This window comes from Heterocephalus glaber, unplaced genomic scaffold (genome assembly GCF_053883595.1).
Source record: "Heterocephalus glaber isolate CG9 unplaced genomic scaffold, H.glaber_assembly_v1.0 deba00001564, whole genome shotgun sequence".
Classification (NCBI taxonomy): Eukaryota; Metazoa; Chordata; class Mammalia; order Rodentia; family Bathyergidae; genus Heterocephalus; species Heterocephalus glaber.
Window position 1 is genome coordinate 4,215,387 of NW_028258351.1, and position 22,165 is coordinate 4,237,551.

General features: G+C 37.4%; 1 protein-coding gene across 7 annotated transcripts in view; it reads right to left on the bottom strand.

Annotated features, from left to right (window-relative positions):
• Acaca (acetyl-CoA carboxylase alpha) overlaps positions 1–22,165 on the bottom strand; it is a 301,033-nt gene that overhangs the window by 156,866 nt on the left and 122,002 nt on the right. For all 7 annotated transcript variants that reach the window (XM_087191888.1, XM_087191890.1, XM_087191887.1 and 4 more), the window contains exons 8-14: positions 21,639–21,737; positions 20,282–20,388; positions 14,067–14,177; positions 8,103–8,312; positions 4,568–4,738; positions 3,436–3,597; positions 2,772–2,935 (exon numbers count right to left, since the gene is read on the bottom strand). In XM_087191888.1, coding sequence (XP_087048014.1) covers positions 2,772–2,935; positions 3,436–3,597; positions 4,568–4,738; positions 8,103–8,312; positions 14,067–14,177; positions 20,282–20,388; positions 21,639–21,737 — 1,024 coding nt within the window. The remainder of the gene's footprint in view (positions 1–2,771; positions 2,936–3,435; positions 3,598–4,567; positions 4,739–8,102; positions 8,313–14,066; positions 14,178–20,281; positions 20,389–21,638; positions 21,738–22,165) is intronic.

A 22,165-nucleotide genomic window follows, 5' to 3' on the forward strand; every position in this document is an offset into this window, starting at 1 on the left:
TGTGGCTTATAGAAACCCTAGAATGCTATTAAGCAGAGCTTGGAGGGCAATTTTGGTCAGAGCTCAGAAGACAAGAATGCTACTAGAAATGTAGACAGTAAAAGCCAGGCTCATGAGGTTTCATATGAGAATGAGAACTGTATTGGAAACTGAACTAGAGGCCAGTTCCAGAAAAGAATTGGTCTACATTTTGTCATGTCCTAAGACTTTGTATGAGGCTGAATTTAACCACTTAAGTTTGTTCCCAGTGTCATTCAGGCAGCAAGTTTGTTTATATACTATCCTGAGCATCACTCAAGCAGGTTTCATTTCAACCAGTCAATTGTTCTATTGAATAAATTTGATAAAATTATCATTTTTATATTTCCCGTTATCTTACAAAAATTAATGAAAGAAATGGAATATTTGGTCATCATAAATATTTAAATAATTGGACTGTAAGCGGCTAAAGATGGCAGACTAATTGATCTAATGGAAGAAATTTCAAAGCAGCCCAATGTTCAGATGTATAATGAAAATCAGGAAAAACAACAGATCTAAATGATTTGAAAAGTTTGCCATTTCATCAAAAAAGAAGCTGCCTGTAAAGTTGGGGCCACTAAGAACATGACTGCTGAAAAGATTAGCATTTTAAAAAAAGACGAAAATGCATCAGAGCAATAGAAAAGATGGCCTGAAGGCATCTCAGGAATTGACCGGAACCACCCCCCCCACCACAGGCTTGTGGGTATAAAACTACAAGGCTTTCATCTAAGACGAGAGCCCCTGAGACTCTGGCCTGAGAACCTCCTAGGGAATTGGGATTCATTTCACTGTGCTCAGCCACCAGGACTCATCCAGACTGTAGCAGTGACTACAGTCATGGTCCAAGAGGGCCAGGCTACTGCTTGAGTTGGTGGCAGACCTTGGCATCATCCATAAACTACTAGTTTTTCAGGCATACAGAATGCAAGAGTTATGGAGTCAAAGGGCTTTCCACCCAGATTTCAGAAAGCCTTGAAGGCCAGGTAAAAATGTTTGACAGAGTCACTGTCCCTGACAGGAGCCCCTGAGAGGGTGATATATACAGCTGTGAGAGTGAAGCTGAAGATGTAGTAAAACCTCCAGGAAGTTGGAGATGCCAGCAGTAGGAACATCTGCTGAGGAAAATTGCAAACAGTAAATAGAGCCAGCCCAAGAAAGGCCATGAGGGCTGTAACCAGGAAGGCTACAAGGAGCAGGGTAGCCAAGCCCTCTAGAACTCACAGTTTAGCACCACCTGCCCTGAGTTTTGAACATGAAGCTACAGGATTTAGTGTTTAAACTGCTTAGTTCTAGTCTTGCTTTGGTCACATTACTATCTATTCCTATTTCTCCATTTTAGGATGGGAATGTTGGAAGTGTTTACCTTTCTTTTTAATTTTTACAGGGGCTTATAACTAAGAGTTTACCTTGAGTCTCAGGAGATTCTGAAATTGTACTTTTCTGCAATGCTGAAAGTGTTAAAACACTGGCGAATCTTAGAAACGAACTAAATAGGGCCGGGAATTTAGCTCAGTGGTTCTGTGGCCTGCCTTCCAAGAGCAAGGTCCCGAGTTTGATCCCCAGCACCAAAAAAAAAAGAAATGAACTAAATGTATTTTACATGAGATGTACATGAACCTTTTCAGGGACAGGGAAGAATGTTATGATTTAGATCTAAAATGTCCCCCAAAAGTATCATGTTTCAGAGGTGGCGCCTGGTTTGGGACTTAGGTCAGCAGAGGTAGCTTCTTGTCCCTTGGTCCTCCTGATTTCCATAAGCAGCATTTCTCTACCATGCCTTGAAGCCTCCTTACCATGGACAGAAACCATAGAAACTGACCCAAAATAAACCTCTTTTAAGTTGGGGGTGTCAGATACTATGTCTCTGCAACAGAAAGTAGCTAATACATATACCATAAATACATAGAATGCTTACTTCTTGAATATATATATATATATGTGTTTGTTTTTACAGTGATGAGTATGGAACGTAGGGCTTCATACATGCCAGCCAAGTGCTCCTTCGCTGAGCTACACCCCAGCCTTTCAAAATTTTTAAAATCACATTTACAGATGTACCTTGAGACTGAGGGTTTGATCCCACCATCACAAAAAATAAAATAAAATAAATAAAATTCAGCTATACCTTTATTTTGATGACAAATATTTATCTATGACTTATTTGATACTATATTTTTTTTTGGTACCAGAGATCGAACTCGGGTCCTTGCGCTTGCACAGCAGGTGGTGAAACCACTGAGCTAAATCCCCGGCCCTTATTTGATACTATATTCTTGGTCAAAAATCTACCTCCCACCATAACAATAATGTTCCTGCAAAAAAAGAGGATACCTTTAAAGCACTGATTTTGTATGTCAGGCATGGTGGTGCATACCTGTAATCCCAGCACGCAGGAGGCTAAAGTAAGAGGACCGTCAAGAGTTCAAGGCCAGCCTCTGAGGCCAGGTTGGACTACAGAGTGAGATTCTGCCTCAAAAATTACAACCTCCAACCAGTCAATCAATCAATCAATCAATAAATGCAAGCAAAAATACCTGAAAAGGCTCAGAACAACAAACAAAAAATCTGCCAAATACTGCATAATTTAATACAACATGATTCCAAACTAAGATACATTTCTTCAAAAAGTTTTTCCATAATAGTACTTTCAGAGCAGAGAAATTATTTCTATTCTCATGCTCATAATCTTCACTGAAGATTAGCAAAAATTTATTTTGTAAAATGCTATCAAATGTTATTATACTCACGAAATTGCTTCTTCTCTGTTTTCTCCCCAGGAAAAGCAGTGACCAAACTGAGAATCAGCAAATTCATGAAGTCCTCCTGCAGCAGCAACACTGAAATAACCCCAAACATTCTTGTTGCTGCGGAAATTTAGTTCCTGAACTGTTCCTGAGCTGGGCTTAAAACCCTGTTAGAGAGTGAAGAAAAAGAGAGACTGCATTATAATCCCAAAAAATACTGATATATTCAGTGTTCAGGCTCTGTGTTAATTATAAACAGTTATAAAAATAAAGCAGAAAAGTCACAAAGGCAAAGGCCCAAAGCTCCTAACCCACTGAGGACTTTTTAGTGTCTGAAGTAGGATTAAATGACCAATGAAACAATGATCACTTACGTGCTCTCAGAAGCCTGTATAAATTTCCCTCTCCAGAAGGGGACCAAGATTTGGAAGGAGTGAGAGGGAAAGGAAGGGTAGGAGAGGAAGGAGGGGAGGAAAATTAAACGTATTATGCACATGTACCAACTCCCCAGGATAACTGTAATCATATACTGCAAACATGTACTAATAAAAAGAAAGTTTCCCCCTCCAAAGGGAGCTTCAAGATATTTCAGAAGTATGCCCTCAGATACTACCCTAATATTAAAATGCGCAAAGAAAAAAAAGAAACCCTTTAAGTGATGGTTTACCTCATCTGGATTTTCACTAGTGATCCGGGCAGCAATGACATGGCCCCTTGGGCAAGGAACGTGAGCAGAATTTTCAAAATCAATAGGAGCATCACCCCAGGGAGATACCCCATACATCATCCGGATATCCTTGATTCTAAATAGAGGGATCCCCATGGCAATCTAAAAGATAATAAAACACACATCATTCATTTTTCACCGTTACTTTCCTTAAAGTATAGAAGCTATCAGATTACCCAAGAGATCTTTCACTCTTGGAGCCACTACCTAAAACATTCTATTTTTATAACCTGTATTCTATAATCATCAATCCTAAATTACTCAAAATAGAATATATCTCTACAGATAAGTTGCTAGAAGTGTCCCTAAATTCATAAATCTAATAGACATGAGTTTCCATCTGTTGTCGTTTCTCCTTGAAGAAATGAGAATGAAAATACCCAAGGGAAGAGTCAGTGATAGTAGCCACCCACAAAGTTCAGACAACTACAAAGTCTTACAAGGTTATAGTTATCTCTTCCATGCCCACAAACCACTGGAAGAAGTAAATGAATCTTAAGTCTTTAACGTGAACTTAGAAGGTATTCTCAGTATGGGTAAAAGATATAACATTACATAAAAATATTATTAAACTTTATCATTAGCTATTACTGTGTCCCAATGTATTTATTTCCTGGGATGAGAGAAGGAAATACTGACAGGCATCACTTTACACATTAAAAAAAAAAAAGGCAATCACAGTCTGCCAAGAAAAAAACCACAAACACCACTCAGATAGAGTTACTTCAATAAAAGACACTAGGAAAAAAGAATAGAGGCTAATTACAACATTGTAGAGTTTAGTATAAACAATTGAACAAAACATTGTTTTTAAAGTTTCTTGCTAAAATGGAACCATCTACATCATATGTGTCTGGACAGAAAATACAATAATATTCCTAGGTTTATACAACATCAGGAAAATCAGCCTCACATGTATAACCTAAAAAGCATAAGAGAAATGAATACAAGGTACAACTCATATAGGAGGTACTTTTCTCTTATCAGACACTGATTAAACCGGTTTTTCAGGCATCTCTGATATTTCTAGCTTCTCTTAGCTCTAACTTGAGCCTGTGTCAGGGTGACTCACCTGGAGTTGTGCTGCAGGAAGATTGACATCAGCCACCATTTCTGTACAAGGGTGCTCCACCTGTAGCCGAGGGTTCAGTTCCAGAAAGTAGAAGCTGCCATCCTGGCTGTACAAATATTCCACAGTTCCAGCACTCACATAACCAACCATTTTGGCAAGTTTCACCGCACACTCAAAGAAGGATAAACAAATGTAAATATCTCACCCTGTCCAACTGATGGATTACTGCAACTATCAACAGGCTCTCCCTGACTCAACTATTCAGTGTTTATAAGAGCAACCAAACGCTTTTAGCCACATTTGGATAAATTTCACCTCTTCTGATAATTATACAACATCCCTGGACATGGACAACAGACTCAAAGCTAGGAGAAGAGTCACTTCAGATCACAACCTTATCCGATCAAAATAAGGACATGTAGGTGGTGGTGGTGGTGGGGGGTAAGGGTGGCAACAAACATATGGCAGGAGACTCTTCACTATTCCTGGTTTCTAGTATTCCCAGTTTGCTGCCCCTTTTTCGAGACATGGCTATCAGATACAGGAAGGTTGTGCAACCTTTCATAGCTAGTGACTAATTTTGATGAGTGATACGTAAAATTCTGAATCATATTTTGAAAAGAAAATTGCCTATGTCCCATTTCTGGCTTCTCCTTTGAAGATGCAGTGGAATATCATCATGACGTTGCAAGCCAGTTTCAGCCCTGAAGATGAGAACATAGTAAGAATGCCAAAGCAAAATAGAAAAAACTGAATCCCAAGATAGCTCATGGAATAGAACTGTCCTATCAGTCCTGTAAAACTCACCTCAGACTATGATGGGAAAGAAAAACAAACTTCTATCTTATTTGTATAACTATGTTTTCTAAATCTTTTTACTACAGTATCTTAACTTGCATCCTAATCAACACATACAGTATTAGTAACTATAGGTAGGATGCTGCTATTTAAAAAGATTAAAACTTCTGGTGTTACTTAGCAATAGGGTAATGAGTAGCAAGAAAAACAGACACTGCAGACTGGAAAGCTGATAGCCTCCTTATGGTATGACATGAAATTTAGTAAACCATTTCCTTCAATAATGAAACACTGATCACATACCAACTAAACCTTAAGAAAAATGGTTTGAGACAGAATGTTGAAAAAGGAAACTACTTAGGTCCCCCCAAAATAAAAGATTAGATTCTCACCCTGAAGCAACTCAGTGTCAAAGCTCAGATTAAGGGACCTGCTTTAGTTGCAGCTGGCCCCAAGGCAGTCAACATTAAATTGAGGAGAGGGATAGGCTAAGCACAGAAGCCAGTAAATAAAAGTTGCTACATCGAGAAGAATCTCTGAGTATGGTTACTCCAATCTGCAGTTTAATAGAAGCATATAGCCCAGAAGCTTATTAAATTTTTGAGGGAAGTATATTTCTGAACAAGCCACAAGCCTGGCCTTCAAAAGCCTGTGGTTGATGCTTGGAGTAGTATTTGTACTGCTAGTGGTCTGTGATAGTACCACCAACGTAGGCAGTCTGCAAAGCCCAATTCTCAGAAAAAACTAAACAAGGAAGAACTTCCCAGAGAACAAAGTCAGCAGTCTTGTAGGACAATGGACAAAGGACTTAATTCCAAGGAGCAAAACCAGAGGCAGCCAGAAGGTCTGAGGTATCACTTCACCACACAGCAGAGAACTGACACAACTGCTACCCAGAAAGATTAGCTGTTATGATCAATGACTGCTATGTATTTTTCATTTTTCCAAATAGGGGTTATCTTGTTCCTATTCCACCAATGCATAATAGTACATAAAGTAAGGGGGAGCAATAAAAACTTGTACATATAATGAAGAGGAATGTACATCACCTAGAGATCTTAATCTGATGTACATCTTGAATCTCTAGGTGATGCAGTAGCTATAGAAATCAGTACGGAGGGCTGGGGATTTAGCTCAGTGGTTCTGGCGCCTGCCTCGCAAGCATAAGGTCGCAAGTTCGATCCCCAGTACCAAAAAAAAAAAAAAAGAAAGAAATTAGTAAGGAATTCAGGATGCCTTCCTGAAAGGTTAAGTATGTTCTTACCCTGCCCCAAAATAAGAATAATGGGGACCTGGAAGAACAGATTGAGAAAGGGTTACTAAATGCCCTCCAGCAACTTTTCTCTTTAATCTGAATTTTAGCTAAGCACATGGTTATTCTGGTTAGTAACTATGATTCCTAAGCTCCCTTGTGCTGGGTATGATTCAATTTAGTCCAGTGGAATATGAGCAGAAGTGATATGGGACTTCTAGATTGTGTTTGTATTTACTTGTTTTCATGTCCTCTTCCTCCTCCAACCCCCACTGGATACAATGCGAATACAATCTTTTGAGTTTGCTTAACCATGAGGATGACACTACCCACATGAAAGAGTTTTTAATTCAAACTTTAGGCACCACACAGTCTGTGGTCACAGCCACTCAGCTCTAGCAATAAAGTAGCCAATACATATATATATATATATATATTTTTTTTTTTTTCCTGTTAAATTTTATTTAGAAAAAGAGACAGCAGGTTGGATTTGCCCACGAGGCAGAGTTTGCTAAGTCTGTCTTAGGAAATGGCAGAGTAATAAATATGGGTCTCTGGCACCAGCTTATCTGTGAACTATGATGAAAGAGATAAACAGAGTTGTATCTTCTTTAAACCACTATAATTTGAAGCCATCTTCATTGCAGCAGTTCAAAGATATATGTTAATACACACATACATCATAGGAAACAAATGTCCACGTGGCTAACCATATGTTTAGCTTGTTTGGAATTCAGAAAAAAATAGGTGGAAAGCAAATTTGCAATAAAATGAAGATTGAGTCATGATTCCAGAAAAAGACTATGTTCAGATCCTGAAACTATACCTATTTCCAAGGCACACTTCATAATTCAAAAATTCTTTTCTGTACAAAAATACAGGGGCTGGGGATTTAGCTTAGTGGTGCCATGACTGCTTCGCAAACACAAGATCCTGAGTTTGATCCCCGGTACCAAAAAAAAAATATATATATATATATATATAAAATATGTGAACTTTAAAGATACTTAAAAGACTTTTTTTTTTTTTGGTACCGGAGATCGAACTCAGGACTTTCTGCTTGTAAGGCAGGCGGCAGAACCAATGAGCTAAATTCCCAGCCCTAGAAGACTTTTTAAAGGTGATAATGGATTTGAATAAATTTATCTGAAGATATGATAATCCAGAAAATGGAACTACTTGTTTATCATGCACTTGTTAAGAACAACAACAAATAAGATTAAAAAATCTCAATATGTTTCTCTTGTTTAATTCTACTCAAAATTGATTTTTTTTACAGTATTGCATACATTCAGAGCTTGAAATGTTCCTTGACAATTTTCCTACCAAGAGAAGAGCAGGATTTTTTTTCCTCTAAGGACAAAATGTTATCAATTATCCATAATCATACCTTGAAATTCCACTATTCTCATATTAGTACATGAATTGAATAAGAAATGTGACTTCAAGTAAGAAAACAGAAATTAGAGCATTTAATAGACACACCTGTTCCATGTGTTCAAATACTGCTGGAGTAGCAATAGCAGCAGGTGCTTCTTCAATAATCTTCTGATGCCTACGTTGTACAGAGCAGTCCCGCCCAAACAAAGAGATGGCATTGCCATACTGATCTGCTAGGATCTGTACCTCTAGATGACGAGACTGTTTGGCTAGTCTCATCACAAATATAGGAGATCCAGGGACTTCAGTTTGAACCTATGTTAGAAAAGGAAATAAATTCTTAGGTGGTGAATACTTTTCCTATCCTGACAAGCTGCTTTGATTTCAACAAGCAAATGCTTAAAAGTGTCAGGGACTATTTTAATCAGTAGGAATATAAAATGAATACAATATAGCCCATGCCCTCGTCTATCTTTAAGATGCTGCATTCTTAGTTTTATAACCAAAATTAACAAATATTAAAACAAAAAGCATCCAATGTGTTAAAGGGTGAACAACAAAATATTTAAAAACACACACACACCCCACAAGAAGGCAAAATATTGCCATCTACTCCATACTGCCAAATGTACAATGTGTTCCAAACTAGATGCTTTCCTGGTTCACATTACATCATATACAATCTTGCTGTAAAGGACTTCTATCTTCAGTTTTGAAAAATATTGTCAGTGGGTACAGAATCCTACACTGATGATTTTTTTTCAGCACTTTAAAAATATCCCAATGTTTTCTGGTTTCCACTTTTCTGAGATCTCAACTGTCAATCTTGTTATTCCTTTGAAAGAAATATTTTTTTTCCAGCTGCTTTAAGACTGTTTTTTCGGGGGCAGGTGACAGATGTGCTCTGAGAGGCTTAGAGATGTAGTTTTCTTTTTATTTGTCCTGCTTGGGCCTCATAGTGCTTTTTGAATCAATTCAAGGAAATTCCTAGCCATTATCTCTTTGCATATCGCTTTCTGTTTGATTATTTCTTCAAATATTGCTTCTGCTCCTTTCTCTTCTCTGAGATTTAAAGTACATGACATTAGCTTATTTCACTGGACCACAAATGTCTTTTATGTTCTGTATCTTTTTTGCTCTGTTTTGCTACATAAGGCATTTCAAAACTCAATGGCTTGCTTAAAACATCAACCTTCCATTTGCTCACGATGCTGTGTTTATCTGTATCATTCTTCTGGTCTTGAAATCATGTGCATATAATCATCTGGTGGCTGGAGTGTGGCTGAGTGGCCTCACTCACAATCTCATGATTTGTGTTGGCTGTTGGCTTGTAAGTTGAGGGAGCCTGAACTGGAACATGCTCAGTTCTATTCCATATGGCCTCTTATCATCCAGCAGGATAAACCAGGCTTCTTCAGGACAGTGTTCCTAGAGCTTCAGGCAGAAGCTGCAAGGCCTCTTGAGGTCTAGGCTTTAGAACTTATACAATACTTTGGCCACCTTTTTCTTTTGGCCAACTTTTAATGGTCTGAGCAAGCTGTAAGGCCAACTATGATTGAAGGAGTGGGGAAAGAGATGCCACCTCTCAATGGGAGGAACAGCAAAGTCACATTGCAAAAGGTGTACATACAGGAATGGGAGGAGTTATTGTGGCCATCTATAAAAACAATCTGCTATGGTCCACCCTGTGGCCACAATAATTCATATACCTCCCACATGCAAACAGACTCACCCCCTCCCAAGACCCCTAAAGTCACATCCAATGATGGCATCAGGCTTGACGTCCACTTTTCTCATGAGCCATGTCCAGAAGTAAATAAGGTTCCTTGGGTGCAGCTCCTCAGGTACTTTCTCCTGATCCAAAGACCTGGGAACTAAAAAGACAAGTTATCTGCCCCGACACCCTCAATATTTAATGATGAGATTGGGAGAAAGAACTTCAAAAGACACTCCTACTCAAAGAGGAGAGGATGGGAGGTACACAGCAGGCAACGGTTCACAGCAAGTTTAAAATCCAGATGGGTATATGTTGTCAGGTTCCCTTAATCCAGGGATACAGATTTTGTTTTTTTAAATGTTTCTGTCCCTGGAAGTGCATCCTTAATACATGAAACCCCTCTGCCCTCTCCAGCAAGAAATTCATTAGAAATAACCAATTCATTACAAATAACTCTTTCATTAGAAATAACCAATGAGAACAGCTGAACTGTTTTCTCAGTCTACTTCTTAACCATAAAAACTTGAAGGCCCAAAGGCCTATTTTCATCTTGACTGTTTCTGCCCCTTTTAGTTCCTTTGGTGTATTCATCAATACAAGTCTCTCAACAACTTTGTGGGTTTTCTATGGATCTTAATAGAGTTCCCTGCTTACCTCAAAAGCTACATTACATCCATAACTCATTTCTACACAGACCTCTCTATACTTTGCCCAAGTGAGGCTGCTGTGGAATAATGCCCTGAATATTATGAAGCATGTTTATTGCTTCTTGGTTTACTTTTTGGTTGAGAGGATAATCTAACAAATTACTTAAATTCTGCCTCAAATATTTCTGAGAATATAAAGTCACAGGCACTCTTGACTTGATCCTTACTGAGGCATTTTTTACTTGGCAAATCTTTTGGCAGCTAGAGACTGGAGACAAGAAACACTCATTTTCAAACCCAACAAATTCTGTGCACTTTTAACAGTATTTTCATTAAATTCTGTTTGCAAACAAAACCCCATCTTGTGATGATGTTCAGCTTTCTTTTACAGTTCCTTGGCATACCCAAATAGAAGTACTCACTTTTAACACTGTCTAGAGAGCTCCATAACCCAATTTATGACTTCACTCAATATATTCTCTCTTTCAAGTTACCTCAGACAATGCTTTCTGCCAACTCTTCCACAACTATAAAACATGGGTTTATCTTTTTTCCAGCCTCCAATAAGTTTGTTCACCATTTCTCCAATCTTTTTTAATATCCTCATCATTTTTCTATCTTCTCCCTATGAGCCAATTTCAAAGGCAATGCTTTTCACTACGGCAGTGTCCTATCTTTAGCTATCAATTCCTATGTAAGCTATCTATCAATATCTAACAAATTTTCAAAATTTTAGTGACATGGGACAGGAACCATTTCTCTGCTCACAATTCTGTGGATTTGTTTTTTGATCTGGACTTTGCTGCTTATTGTGTCACTCATGCAATTTTAGTCATCTGGCTATCTGGCAGTTCAACTAAGGTTGGGTACTCTAATATGAGTCAAATGTAGCGTTGACAGTCAGCTTGTAGAACTAGGGGGTATTATCTGGGACAACTAATTTCCACTTCATGTGGCCTCTCTTTGTAGGTTAGAATGAGCTCTTCACATGGTATTCTGAGAAATTTTCCCAAGAGAGCAAGAACAGAAACTACAAGACCACTTGAAGTGTAGGCTTCAGAACTTTACATCATCTTGATCACATTCTACTGATCAAAACAAGATACAAGACCAGCTGAATTTCAAAGGGTAGAAAAGAAGACTATACTTCTTGATGGGAAGATAAGCAATACCCTACTGTACAAGGAAAGGTACTAGTGATTAGTTATTACAGTCATCTTTGCAAGTAATATCCTACATCGCTCTTTTCTATACTTTTTTTCCCTTTTGGCTCTCTTCATATTTCAGCCTGAATGTTCTTCTGAACTATTTTCCAGTGACAAATTCTCTCTTAAGCTGCATCTAGAATATGCTACTGAACTACTACACTGACTTCTCAGTTTTAGTCCTTGCATTTTCAGTTCCTCTTTATGGTTTCCAGTTCTCTGAAAAAATTCTCAATGTTGTCTTTAATTTCCTTGAACAAAGTAAGCATAGTTACTTTAAAGCCCCTGGCTGACAGGGCTAAAGAATGTGTGGATCTGTTTTTACTGACTGTGTTCTTCTTGGTTTTCAATCATATAATTTTATATGCCTGTTGATCTTTAATTGAGTGGTTAATATACCACACAAAAAAATAATAGAAATAACTTGATATTCTAGATATATTTCTCTGGAGAAGATTTAAATTTGTTTTCTGCAGGTGGCTAGGGGCACTAATAATCCTAAAGCATGTTGCTTGAACTAAAGGTTGAGAGCTTTCAATCTGAAATTTAGCTCCTGTGAGACCTGGTCTATTTTTCAATTCGTCATTTCTCCTGTAATATAATCCTTTAGAATCTCAACCTAAACTATGGTAGTTTTCCCAGGGTTCACACTTCAGCAGGTCTAAAGTCTAAACTTTGTCCTTCTAATCTTGGAAGACTATTAAAAGCTGATCAGCTTTTCAGCTACTGAACTAGAAGATATCTCTGTAGAAAAAGTGGCCTCAAACTCCAGGCTGACTTCTCTCGGGTTCTGTTTCTTCTATAATTCTTCGCTATCTTAAAAGGCCTATAACACATTAAGACAGACTTAAAAAATAAAACAACAAAACACCTATTCTGGTTTTTTTAGTTTATTCACAATGGGAGGATCAGTTTTGAATTATGTAGCTAACCATTTGTGGAACTTAAAGAACTTTCACATAGAAGTACTCTAGATTCTTCAACTATTTGATTCCACACTAATAAGTAGTTTTTAAATGCCTATTGAAGTTATTATTAATTAGCATGCTTTTTCTTTTGCTTCTAAGACTAAAGGACTTTTCTCTGGGCTATGAAGCACTGATCTACCTATAAAATTAAAATTCACAAATGTAATGTAAAAAAATGAGGTAATATTCAACTTCTGACATTCAAAATAGGTACTGCAGTAAAACAATACTTTTGTCACTTTTTTTTATCTAGTTTATTAAATTGTAGAAGACCCACCTCATCAGCCCTTGATAGTGAAGCAAGAAATTCACTGTTGAATGGTTTAAAAAGGGTAAAGGGGATGTAGGTTCAGCAGCAGAGCATTTGCCTACCCCTGGTTCAATCCCAACCACCACAAAAAGAATACACAATTAAAAGAAAACTAACAAGGGTGAAGGGAGCAAATAAAAGGCGGTTAGGGACACAACACGGCACAAAGTAGATGCTAGAAAAACTAAGAGAAAAAAGGTAAAACTTGTGTCCCAATTTTCCATTTATTTAGGCACTACAGAGGATTGAACCTAAATCCTCTCACATGCTAGGCAAACACTCCAACACTGAGCTGCATACCCAGCCATTTCTTATTTTGAGACATGGTCCCACTACGGTGCCCACAGTGGCCTCAAACTTGCAATCCTCCTGCCTCAGTTTCCCAAGTAGCTTGGATTACAAGCAGATACCATCATTCCTGGCTAATTTTCTTTTTTCTGACATATTTTTTTCCTTGTTAGTAGGAGAAAAGAAAGTGAGTCAAGTATGTGAAGGTAAATCTAAGCAGTGTAAAAGAGACTCTTGTTTTCCTTTTCTCTAAGATTCTAAAGATATCACTTCTTTGGTTGCCTCAATAACCAAAGCATGGCACAACCACGTCAACTTGGCTACAAAGCAAAAGGTAAGGCAAAAAGAGGCTGGGAGAAGCTTTTCTTATATATTCTCAGTTCTTACAAAATATGGGCCTGCCATCAGGTACCTCTGCAAGGATATGGTAGCTACACAGCACAGGCTAGGATGCAAACTCTTGGGCCAGCAACTTGGTTGGGACACATGGTAGAAACTCAGGAACTCAGAGCCATTTTGAAATGAAATAAGAAAAGGTCAATCAGAGAACCTGGGTCTGGCCAGACTAAGAACAACTGGACCAATTTCATACTACCATATCACATACTTTATCTACCATGTCAGCAAAACAAGGCAAAAAAAATTATAAAAGACATAGATTCTTCCTTGCCATTATGAAATATGGTGAGCAACATGTACTGTATATGGAAGAGCTATCTTCCTATACAAGAACAACTACGGTGTCTGAATTATCTAATTGAATAAAACTTTAATTACTTTTTTTCCCTGTTAATAAGTGAAGCCCAGAAAGACTACATTAAGTATGCACAAAATTATTTTCTGGGCATCTAAATTATACAAATTATAGTATGATTTAAACCATGCATCTCTGATATACATGTTGGTTGAAATGAACAAAAAATTTACACTCTACCTGTCTGAAGAGGTTAGAAAAATCATCTGCATTGTTGACTTTCCTGATGCCCTTCCCTCCTCCTCCTTCTGAGGCCTTGATCATCACTGGATATCCAACTTCTTCTGCAGCCTTTAAAAAGAAAGAGAAAAATGGAAGAAAGAGTGGTATTAGTATGGAAAGAGAAAACTGGCATTTTCTCCTTTTAAGAACACAGTCATATGGTAGGTCTATGCACAGTAAAATACAAAGACCTTCAAGACCTATTACTGTGTGGAAAAAAGAAAAAGTAACAGAACAAGACATGTAGTATTAGGTTAAATCAAAACAAATTATCTTTTTTGTAGGCTAAAAAATAGTTGAATTTTGGTGTTTTCATACTGTTTAATCTAAGATAATATCATATAGAAGTCAAAAACAGAATTAAATGTACATACAGAATTAGAAAAAACAATCATAAAATTCACTTGGAACCAGAAGAGACTAGGATAGCAAAGGCAATTCTGGGCAACAAAGGCAAAGCTGGGGTAATCACAATCCCTGACTTTATATTACAAAGCTATGGTGATAAAAAACAGCATAGTACTGGCAAAAGCACAGACCTGAGGATCAATGGAACAGACTAGAGGATGCAGAAACAACTTCAGACACACTCAACCACCTTATCTTTGACAAAGGAGCCAAACACCTTCACTGGAAGAAAGATAGCCTCTTTAAAAATTGGTGCTGGAAAAACTGGCTTTCCACATGCCAAAGATTGAAACTAGACCCATATCTTTCACCACACACTAACCTAAAATCTAAATGGATCAAAGATCTAAATATTAAAACAGAAACACTGTATCTGCTGAAAGAGAGAATAGGTAGAATGCTTAAGAACACAGGAGTAGGCAAAGACTTCATGAACAAAACCGAGACTGCACAAGAAATACTACAAAGAATCAACTGGGACCTCATCTTATTAAAAAGCTTTTGCACAGCACCAAGAGAGTGAACAGACAACCCACAGAGTGGGAAAATTTTTTTTACCAGCTATTCAGATAAAGGACTATTAACTAAAATATATAATGAACTCAAAAAAAATCAAACCCCCCAAATTTAAAGACCCAATGTAAAATGGGCATCTGAAATAAAGACACTTCTTAGAGAAAGAATCAGAAACGGCAAATAAATATATCAAAAAATGTTCAACATCACTAGTCATTCAAGAGATATAAATTCAAACAATGCTGAGATTCCATCTCACTTCAGAAAGAATGGTTGCTATCAACAATCAATCAATAACAAATGTTGGAGGGGCTGTGGGGAAAAAGGAACCCTTCTCCACTGCTGGTGGGAGTGTAGACTGGTGCAACCACTGTGGAAATCAGCGTGGAGATTTCTCAAAGAACTAAGACCAGAGGTTCCTTTTGACCCAGCCATACCTCTTCTTGGTATCTTCCTGAAAGAATTAAAAACCATACCACAGCGATATATGCACACCCATGTTTATAGCAGCACAGTCCGTAATAGCTAAATCTTGGAAATAGCCCAAATGCCCATCAACTGATGAGTGGATAAAGAAGATACGGTTTTTTTTACACAATGGAGTACTACTCTGCCGTAAAGAAGGATAAGCTTCAGGCATTTATGGCTAAGTGGATGGACCTTGAGACCATACTCTTAAGTGAAATAAATCAGACAGATGTTTAAATACCACATTGTTTCTCTGTTGTGAGAAACTGAATGTGGAAATAAGGATGAGGTGTATAATGGATGTTGGGAAATGGGAAGAAAGTGTTCAAATGGGAAGGGGAACAAGGGAGGAGGGAGGGAGAAAGGAAGGTAGCGACAAGAAAAAAAAGTGAAAATGGAAAAAATGAAAACAAAGTTTTTGTACACAGGGAAGGGAAAGGGCTTGAGGGGGGAATGGGATAAAGTAAAATCAAATTTATTAAAAAAATTAAATGTGTATGTGTGATTGTATATACATTCATATACCCATATATGTAAATGTAAAGAAATGAATTCTAGAATATACAACTGTAGTGATCTATAAAAGGAATTAAACTTTTACTTTTTACTATATATTTATTTCTGAATTGTTGGATTTCTTTCCTTATAGTTTGCAGGTATGTAAGTATTACACATAATTTTTTAAAAAGACAAATAGTTCACTTAGTATAAGCTGAGGGTCTCATTTTAACTTCTAAGCACACATAAAAGACTCAAGAAGTCAGAATTCTTTTTTTTTTAAACTGTATATCCTTTTATTGGTACCTTTTAGGTACACAATATAATGACATTCAGCATTGGAAATTTGCACCTTTACATACTCTCTTGGTTCTTATTTTTTCACCCTTCCCCTGCCCTCCCTTCAACCCCTCCATTCCTCCCTATTTACAAAGACTTTGTTTCCTTTTTTTCCTTTTTCTCATAAGAATTCCATTCCCTTCTTTCCTTTCCCCTACCCCTCCCACTTCCCCTTCCCCTTTGCCCCTTTTCTTCCTATTTCACATTATCTATTATACTTTTTAGTCCTTATTTACACTTTCAGTTTCTCACACTACAGAAACTATTCGATATTTACACGTGTCCTATTTATTTCTCTTAAAGAGTATTGCCTCAATGTGCATCCACTTAGCTATAAATGTCTCTAGGGCCGGGGATTTAGCTCCGTGGTTCTGCCGCCTGCCTCGCAAGTGCAAGGTCTCGAGTTCGATCCCCGGTACCAAAAATAAATAAATAAATAAATAAATAAATGTCTCTAATTTCTCATTTTTTATGGCTGAGTAGTACTCCATTTTATTAAAAAAACACCACATATTCTTTATCCAGTCTCCAGTTGGTGGCCATTTGGGCTGTTTCCAAGTTTCAGCTATTACAAACTGTGCTGCTATGAACATGGGTGCACATATATCACTGTGGTATGATTCTTTTAATTCTTTGGGGAAGATACCCAGCAGGGGAATGGCTGGGTCAAATCGGACTTCCAGTCCTAGTTCTTTGAGGTATCTCCATACTGATTTCCACAGTGGTTGCACCATTCTACACTTCCACCAGCAGTGGAGCAGGGTTCCTCTTTCCCCACAGCCCTGCCAGCATTTGTTATTGGTTGATTTCTTGATAGCAGACATTCTTTCTGGAGTGAGGTGGAATCTCAGCATTGTTTTCATTTGCATCTCTCGAATGACTGGTGATGTTGAACATTTTTTCATATGTTTATTTGCCATTTCTAAAGAAGTCAGAATTCTTAAGTACCCAGAAATTTTCCCAATTTTTTATAAAAGATAAAAATAACAAGATAAATATTAATTTAGTCAAAAAAGCTAATGTTCAGCACATGCTCCAAATGTCATATATTTACAGTATCAGAGGAAGACCAGGTGATAAGCCTAAAATTTTTGGAAATATTAATTATATATCAAGTAGGAAGCTGATCAAATCAATATATACCATGTACTATATAGAATTCTATACAATTATCAGAAGGAATGAGGTAGCTTTTACATGTAATGCTACGGAAGATCACCAAATTGTAGTGCTAAAGCAAAAAATAAATTGAGGAAAAGCTAACCAAAAATTTTATATGAACAGGTTATTCTTTTATAAAAATATGCCATTCTTTTAAAGTTTTGCTATATTGTAAAACTATTCTAAGATTTATCATCAGAAAATGACTATTTTAATTTCCATCAGTAGATTAGGAATGAAAATCTTACTCTCAAACAAAGCTTTTGTACATGGGGAGGGGAGAGGTCACACAGTGAGGGGTGGTAATGGGAAAAAAAGAGGCGGATGTATCATGTACAGGTCCAAATTCCCTTTGGTGGGTATTATCATTATGTATGCCTAAAATATACCAATAAATGTTTTGTTATTAAAAAAACTAAAACAGAAAAAAAAGTCCTACTCTCATTGTTCCATTTCTTCTAAAATGTCTTCAGCTCTATTCTTTTTTTCTGTTCATATGAACAGAATTAATAGGATGAACTCAATCACCTGGTAATAGGTGATCAAAGAAAGATAACATGAATGTGGAAAAGACTTTAGCCCACAGAAAGCAAGAAGGTAGCTTTTACTTTTTTTTTCCCTCCAGTACAGGGATTCAGGACCTTGTGCTCGTGAGGCAGGTGCAGCGCCATTGAGCTAAATCCCCAGCCCTAAAAGAAGGTAGCTTTTAAAAAATGTATGAAAGCACTAGCCACAGGTGACCCATCAAACATAGTTTGGGACCTGGGTATGGTGGCAACGGCTTTAATCTCAATACTCAGGAAGCTGAAGCAAGAGGGTTGGCAAGAGTTTGAGGTTGGCCTGGGCTACAAAGTGAGTTCAAGGCCAGCATGAATTACAATAAAAAACCCTGTCTCAGGCCAAAAATCAAACAAACAAATATTTTAATGCCATGGGGAAAATGCTTATATATAAAATTAAGTACAAACACACAAACACACACACACACACACACACACACACACACACACGCACCCCAATTTTATAATTATAGGAATCTATTAAAACAGATTGTTTTATCAATCTATGAGTCAAAACGCTAAACTGGCTGTACTGACCCACACCCATTATCACAGCATTCTGGAGGGCTGAGGCAAGAGGATCACAAGTTTGACCCCAGCCTGGGCAACTTAGTGACCCAGTAAGACCTTGTCTCAAATTTAAAAATAAAGAGGACAGGAGATGTAACAGTGTGAAGACCCTGGATTCAATCCCCAGTACTAAAAATAAATAAGTAAAAAAGCTAGAAAAAAATATATAAATATGTTAACAGGCATTATTTCTGGATGGGTGAATTTATGGGTAGTTTTATGGTTTTCTCTGGCTTTCCAAAATTTCTACCAGCAGCTTCTATTTATAATTTTGACCAGGAAAAAAAAAAATTTTAATGATAAACTAAGTAGCTAGTTCCTTACAAAAGGCTTTTGTGAATTATAACAAATACAATAAAGCATTAGAAATGCTAATTTCTCAGGGCCAGGGATTTAGCTCAGTGGTTTCACCGCCTGCTGCATAAGCGCAAGGACCCAAGTTCAATCCCTGGTACCAAAAAAAAAAAAAAAAAATGCTAATTTCTCTTATTAAGAAGATTATAGGAGGTTTAACTTGAATTGCAAAAAATAGAGCAAAATTAGTTGAACAGGCAGCATGGTGAGGGGGGTTAACTGGGAATGGAACTCAGGGTCTTCATACTGAGCTACATCTCCAGTACCTTTTTATTTGGAGACAGAGTCTTGCTAAATTACCTATGCTAGACTCAAACTTGTGATCCTCCTGCCTCAGTCTCCTAGATTGCTGAAATCACAGGTGCATCACAATGCCTGGCTCAGCATTCCTCTTTAATTTATAATATACAAGTCAAATACAAATAGTGTACTTTTCTAAAATAGCCTGTTTCATCATCTACCTGAGGCGTAACTGACATTTCCAAGCAGTTAAAAAGTGAAAGGGGTACAAACTAGATAGAATTTTAAGGAAAGAAAAGTGATGTTAGGGAAAGGATCTCTTTTTGTCTGGGTTCATGTTTCTACATGGATAAATAATAACTAGTAATAATTCTTTCAGCTTCTCTTGGCTTACTCCTTCACACCCCCCCCAAAAAAACCCATAAATTATGTGACTGGCCAATTTGGAAGGAGAAACTGAGCATAAATTGCTCAGCCTTTTCCCCTTGGAGATCAGTCCACTGCACAGAACATATGTTCTTTGTCAGTTCTCAACCATATACATTAAACTCAGTGATAAAAGCCATGTCTCTGGAGAGAAAAATCTGTGGTTATTCAGCATTGCCAGTAACCAGTGACTGAATAAGCCTGGTTAATTCTGGCATTCAATTTGGAAATCTCATTGTTGGTATACATTTAAGTCATCTTTACCAACATCTCTTTTGTAATAAAGCTGACATTTTGACCCATGCATGGCTTCTTCTGAGCTCAAGCAGGGGGGAGAAGTGTGTTGCTCATGGCAACCCTCACCCCTCTAACAGGTGGTAAAGAGAGAGAAAAGCAATACCTCCCTCCTTAAAACACTGATCTAATTACCTAAGAAATGTTCTGTCTAGATGAGCAGCTTGCTTCAAAGCTAATCTAAACTGCTGAAGTTTAAAGTAATTTCCTCACTCTATATTTAATAAACTATACCTCGTTAGTCTGGCTCTCAAGCTTTTATGGGTATATATCATGATCCAAGATCCAAATCTCCATATTTGTCACTATAATTGGGCAGGGGCAAGGTTAGTAACCTACCTTCAGCCCATCATCCACATCCTTCACATAACCTTTTTCATAGAGTTCCTGTGGAACATTTAAGATACGTTTCGAAAAATCATTTTCCTGCCAGTCCACACGAAGACCTGCAATAAACAACAGTGACTTGAGAGCAACCTGACCAGAGCTCAAGTCAATTTTCTGCTACACCTTCTTTAAAATATTTATCCAAAATTGAAGGCAGATAGAAGAAGGTGCTATAAAACCCTAATCAGTCCTTGGAGTTAACAGTATTGAGCCACAGCATGAGCTGGCAAATTGGGTTCTTGTGCTGGAAAAGCCAGGAGTGCTAACAGGGACCAACTTACAAAAAAATACAAGGACATACAAGACCAAAAAAAAAAAAAAAACATGGCAGACTTTTCACTGCAACCCAGCAGGCAAAAATACCTTCAATTTGTGTGTTCAGGCCTGCTCCAGAGCCGGAGGTTTGAGAAATAATTCAATCTTTATGAGCTCTTGGAAATGGAAATGGCAGTTTTATTGGCCTCAGCAGAGTCATGATTCCATGCTCCCTGAATGCCCCAGTACTCAGCCACAAGGGGAACACTATAGCCTCTACATTCAAACAAGAACAAATTCAACCCTTTAAACTATTTGACCCAGGAGGTCTGAAGAGGATATTGCAATTCCCCTGGAGAGCCAGAATAACAAGGGTTCAAATCTATTCAGCCTTAAGACAATGGTCATTCTTATTTTTAACAGGTTTTAGTTTAAGTCTGATCAGCATAAATGTGCACTAAGAAAAGGAAAGTTCATATTTTTATCAGCTATAATAATTTACATGGCAGTTCTTAAGGGATTTGTCAAGAATAAATCATTTAAAAAGATTTTTTTCAGCCCTCTATATCTAGAAGAAAAGTTCACTAATGATCTCATTTTCTACATCAAGGGCAACTGAGGCTGAATGGTATTAGGCAAAACAGATCATCAGTCAATCATGTGCTGACATCAAGAAAACACTGGCAAGTAAACATTAGGTTTTTAGGACTTTCAGTCCAAAGCAGGTCCAAAGGCCTAAGTGGAAGTCTGCCTCTGAGGAAGACTCTAGCTTACCTCAAGTAGATATGAACCCCTAAAACAAACTATGAATTTTCTCAAATTAAGTCCCAAGATCATTCTAGATCACAATTTAGCATCTGTGTGCCTGGTACTAAATTTATATTCCTAAAACATGATAAAAATCATAGGTGTATTAAGTCAGGAGATACTAGGATTCTATTTCTTATCAAGTATCCTAATACACTTTAAACCAACTTAAGGCCGATGGCATAGTCCCAAATATCCTACTGAGCTTTTCTGCACTCCAAGATACAAACAAGAAACAATTTCTTACCACTGCCACTCCAGGGAAGAGTTGGGATACCTGCAGTCTGAGCTACAATGGAAGACGCAATCTTATCCCCCAAAGCCCACATGGCCTGGCTTGGAGGACCTAAAAACAAAACAGAAAAATACAATTGTAACATTTCTGCATAATATCTGGTACATATATTTTGCCCTGTATTATAATTATTTTAGTATTTGTCTTGTTCCCCTCCCACATCACATAGCATTGAGATTAGAAACTTGATTTCGGGAACATCTGTGTTTTGACTCCCCTTTGTACTCTTTATAGAATCTAATGTAGTAAACTTTTTGTACACAATGGGAGGTCAATATGCATATAAAATATGCTGACTTGAATTCCTGAGAAATCTTATTTTATCATCCTTCATGGATCTACCTTTAGTAATTAATGAAGTCATTTTTTTAACTTATATACTAAAGTAAGAATGATAAAGGTTTGGGGTTCAAGTCTAAAATATCGACCTTCATTGGTCTTCGGGGAACCCAAAGAAGAGAATTATCTTTAATAATGTT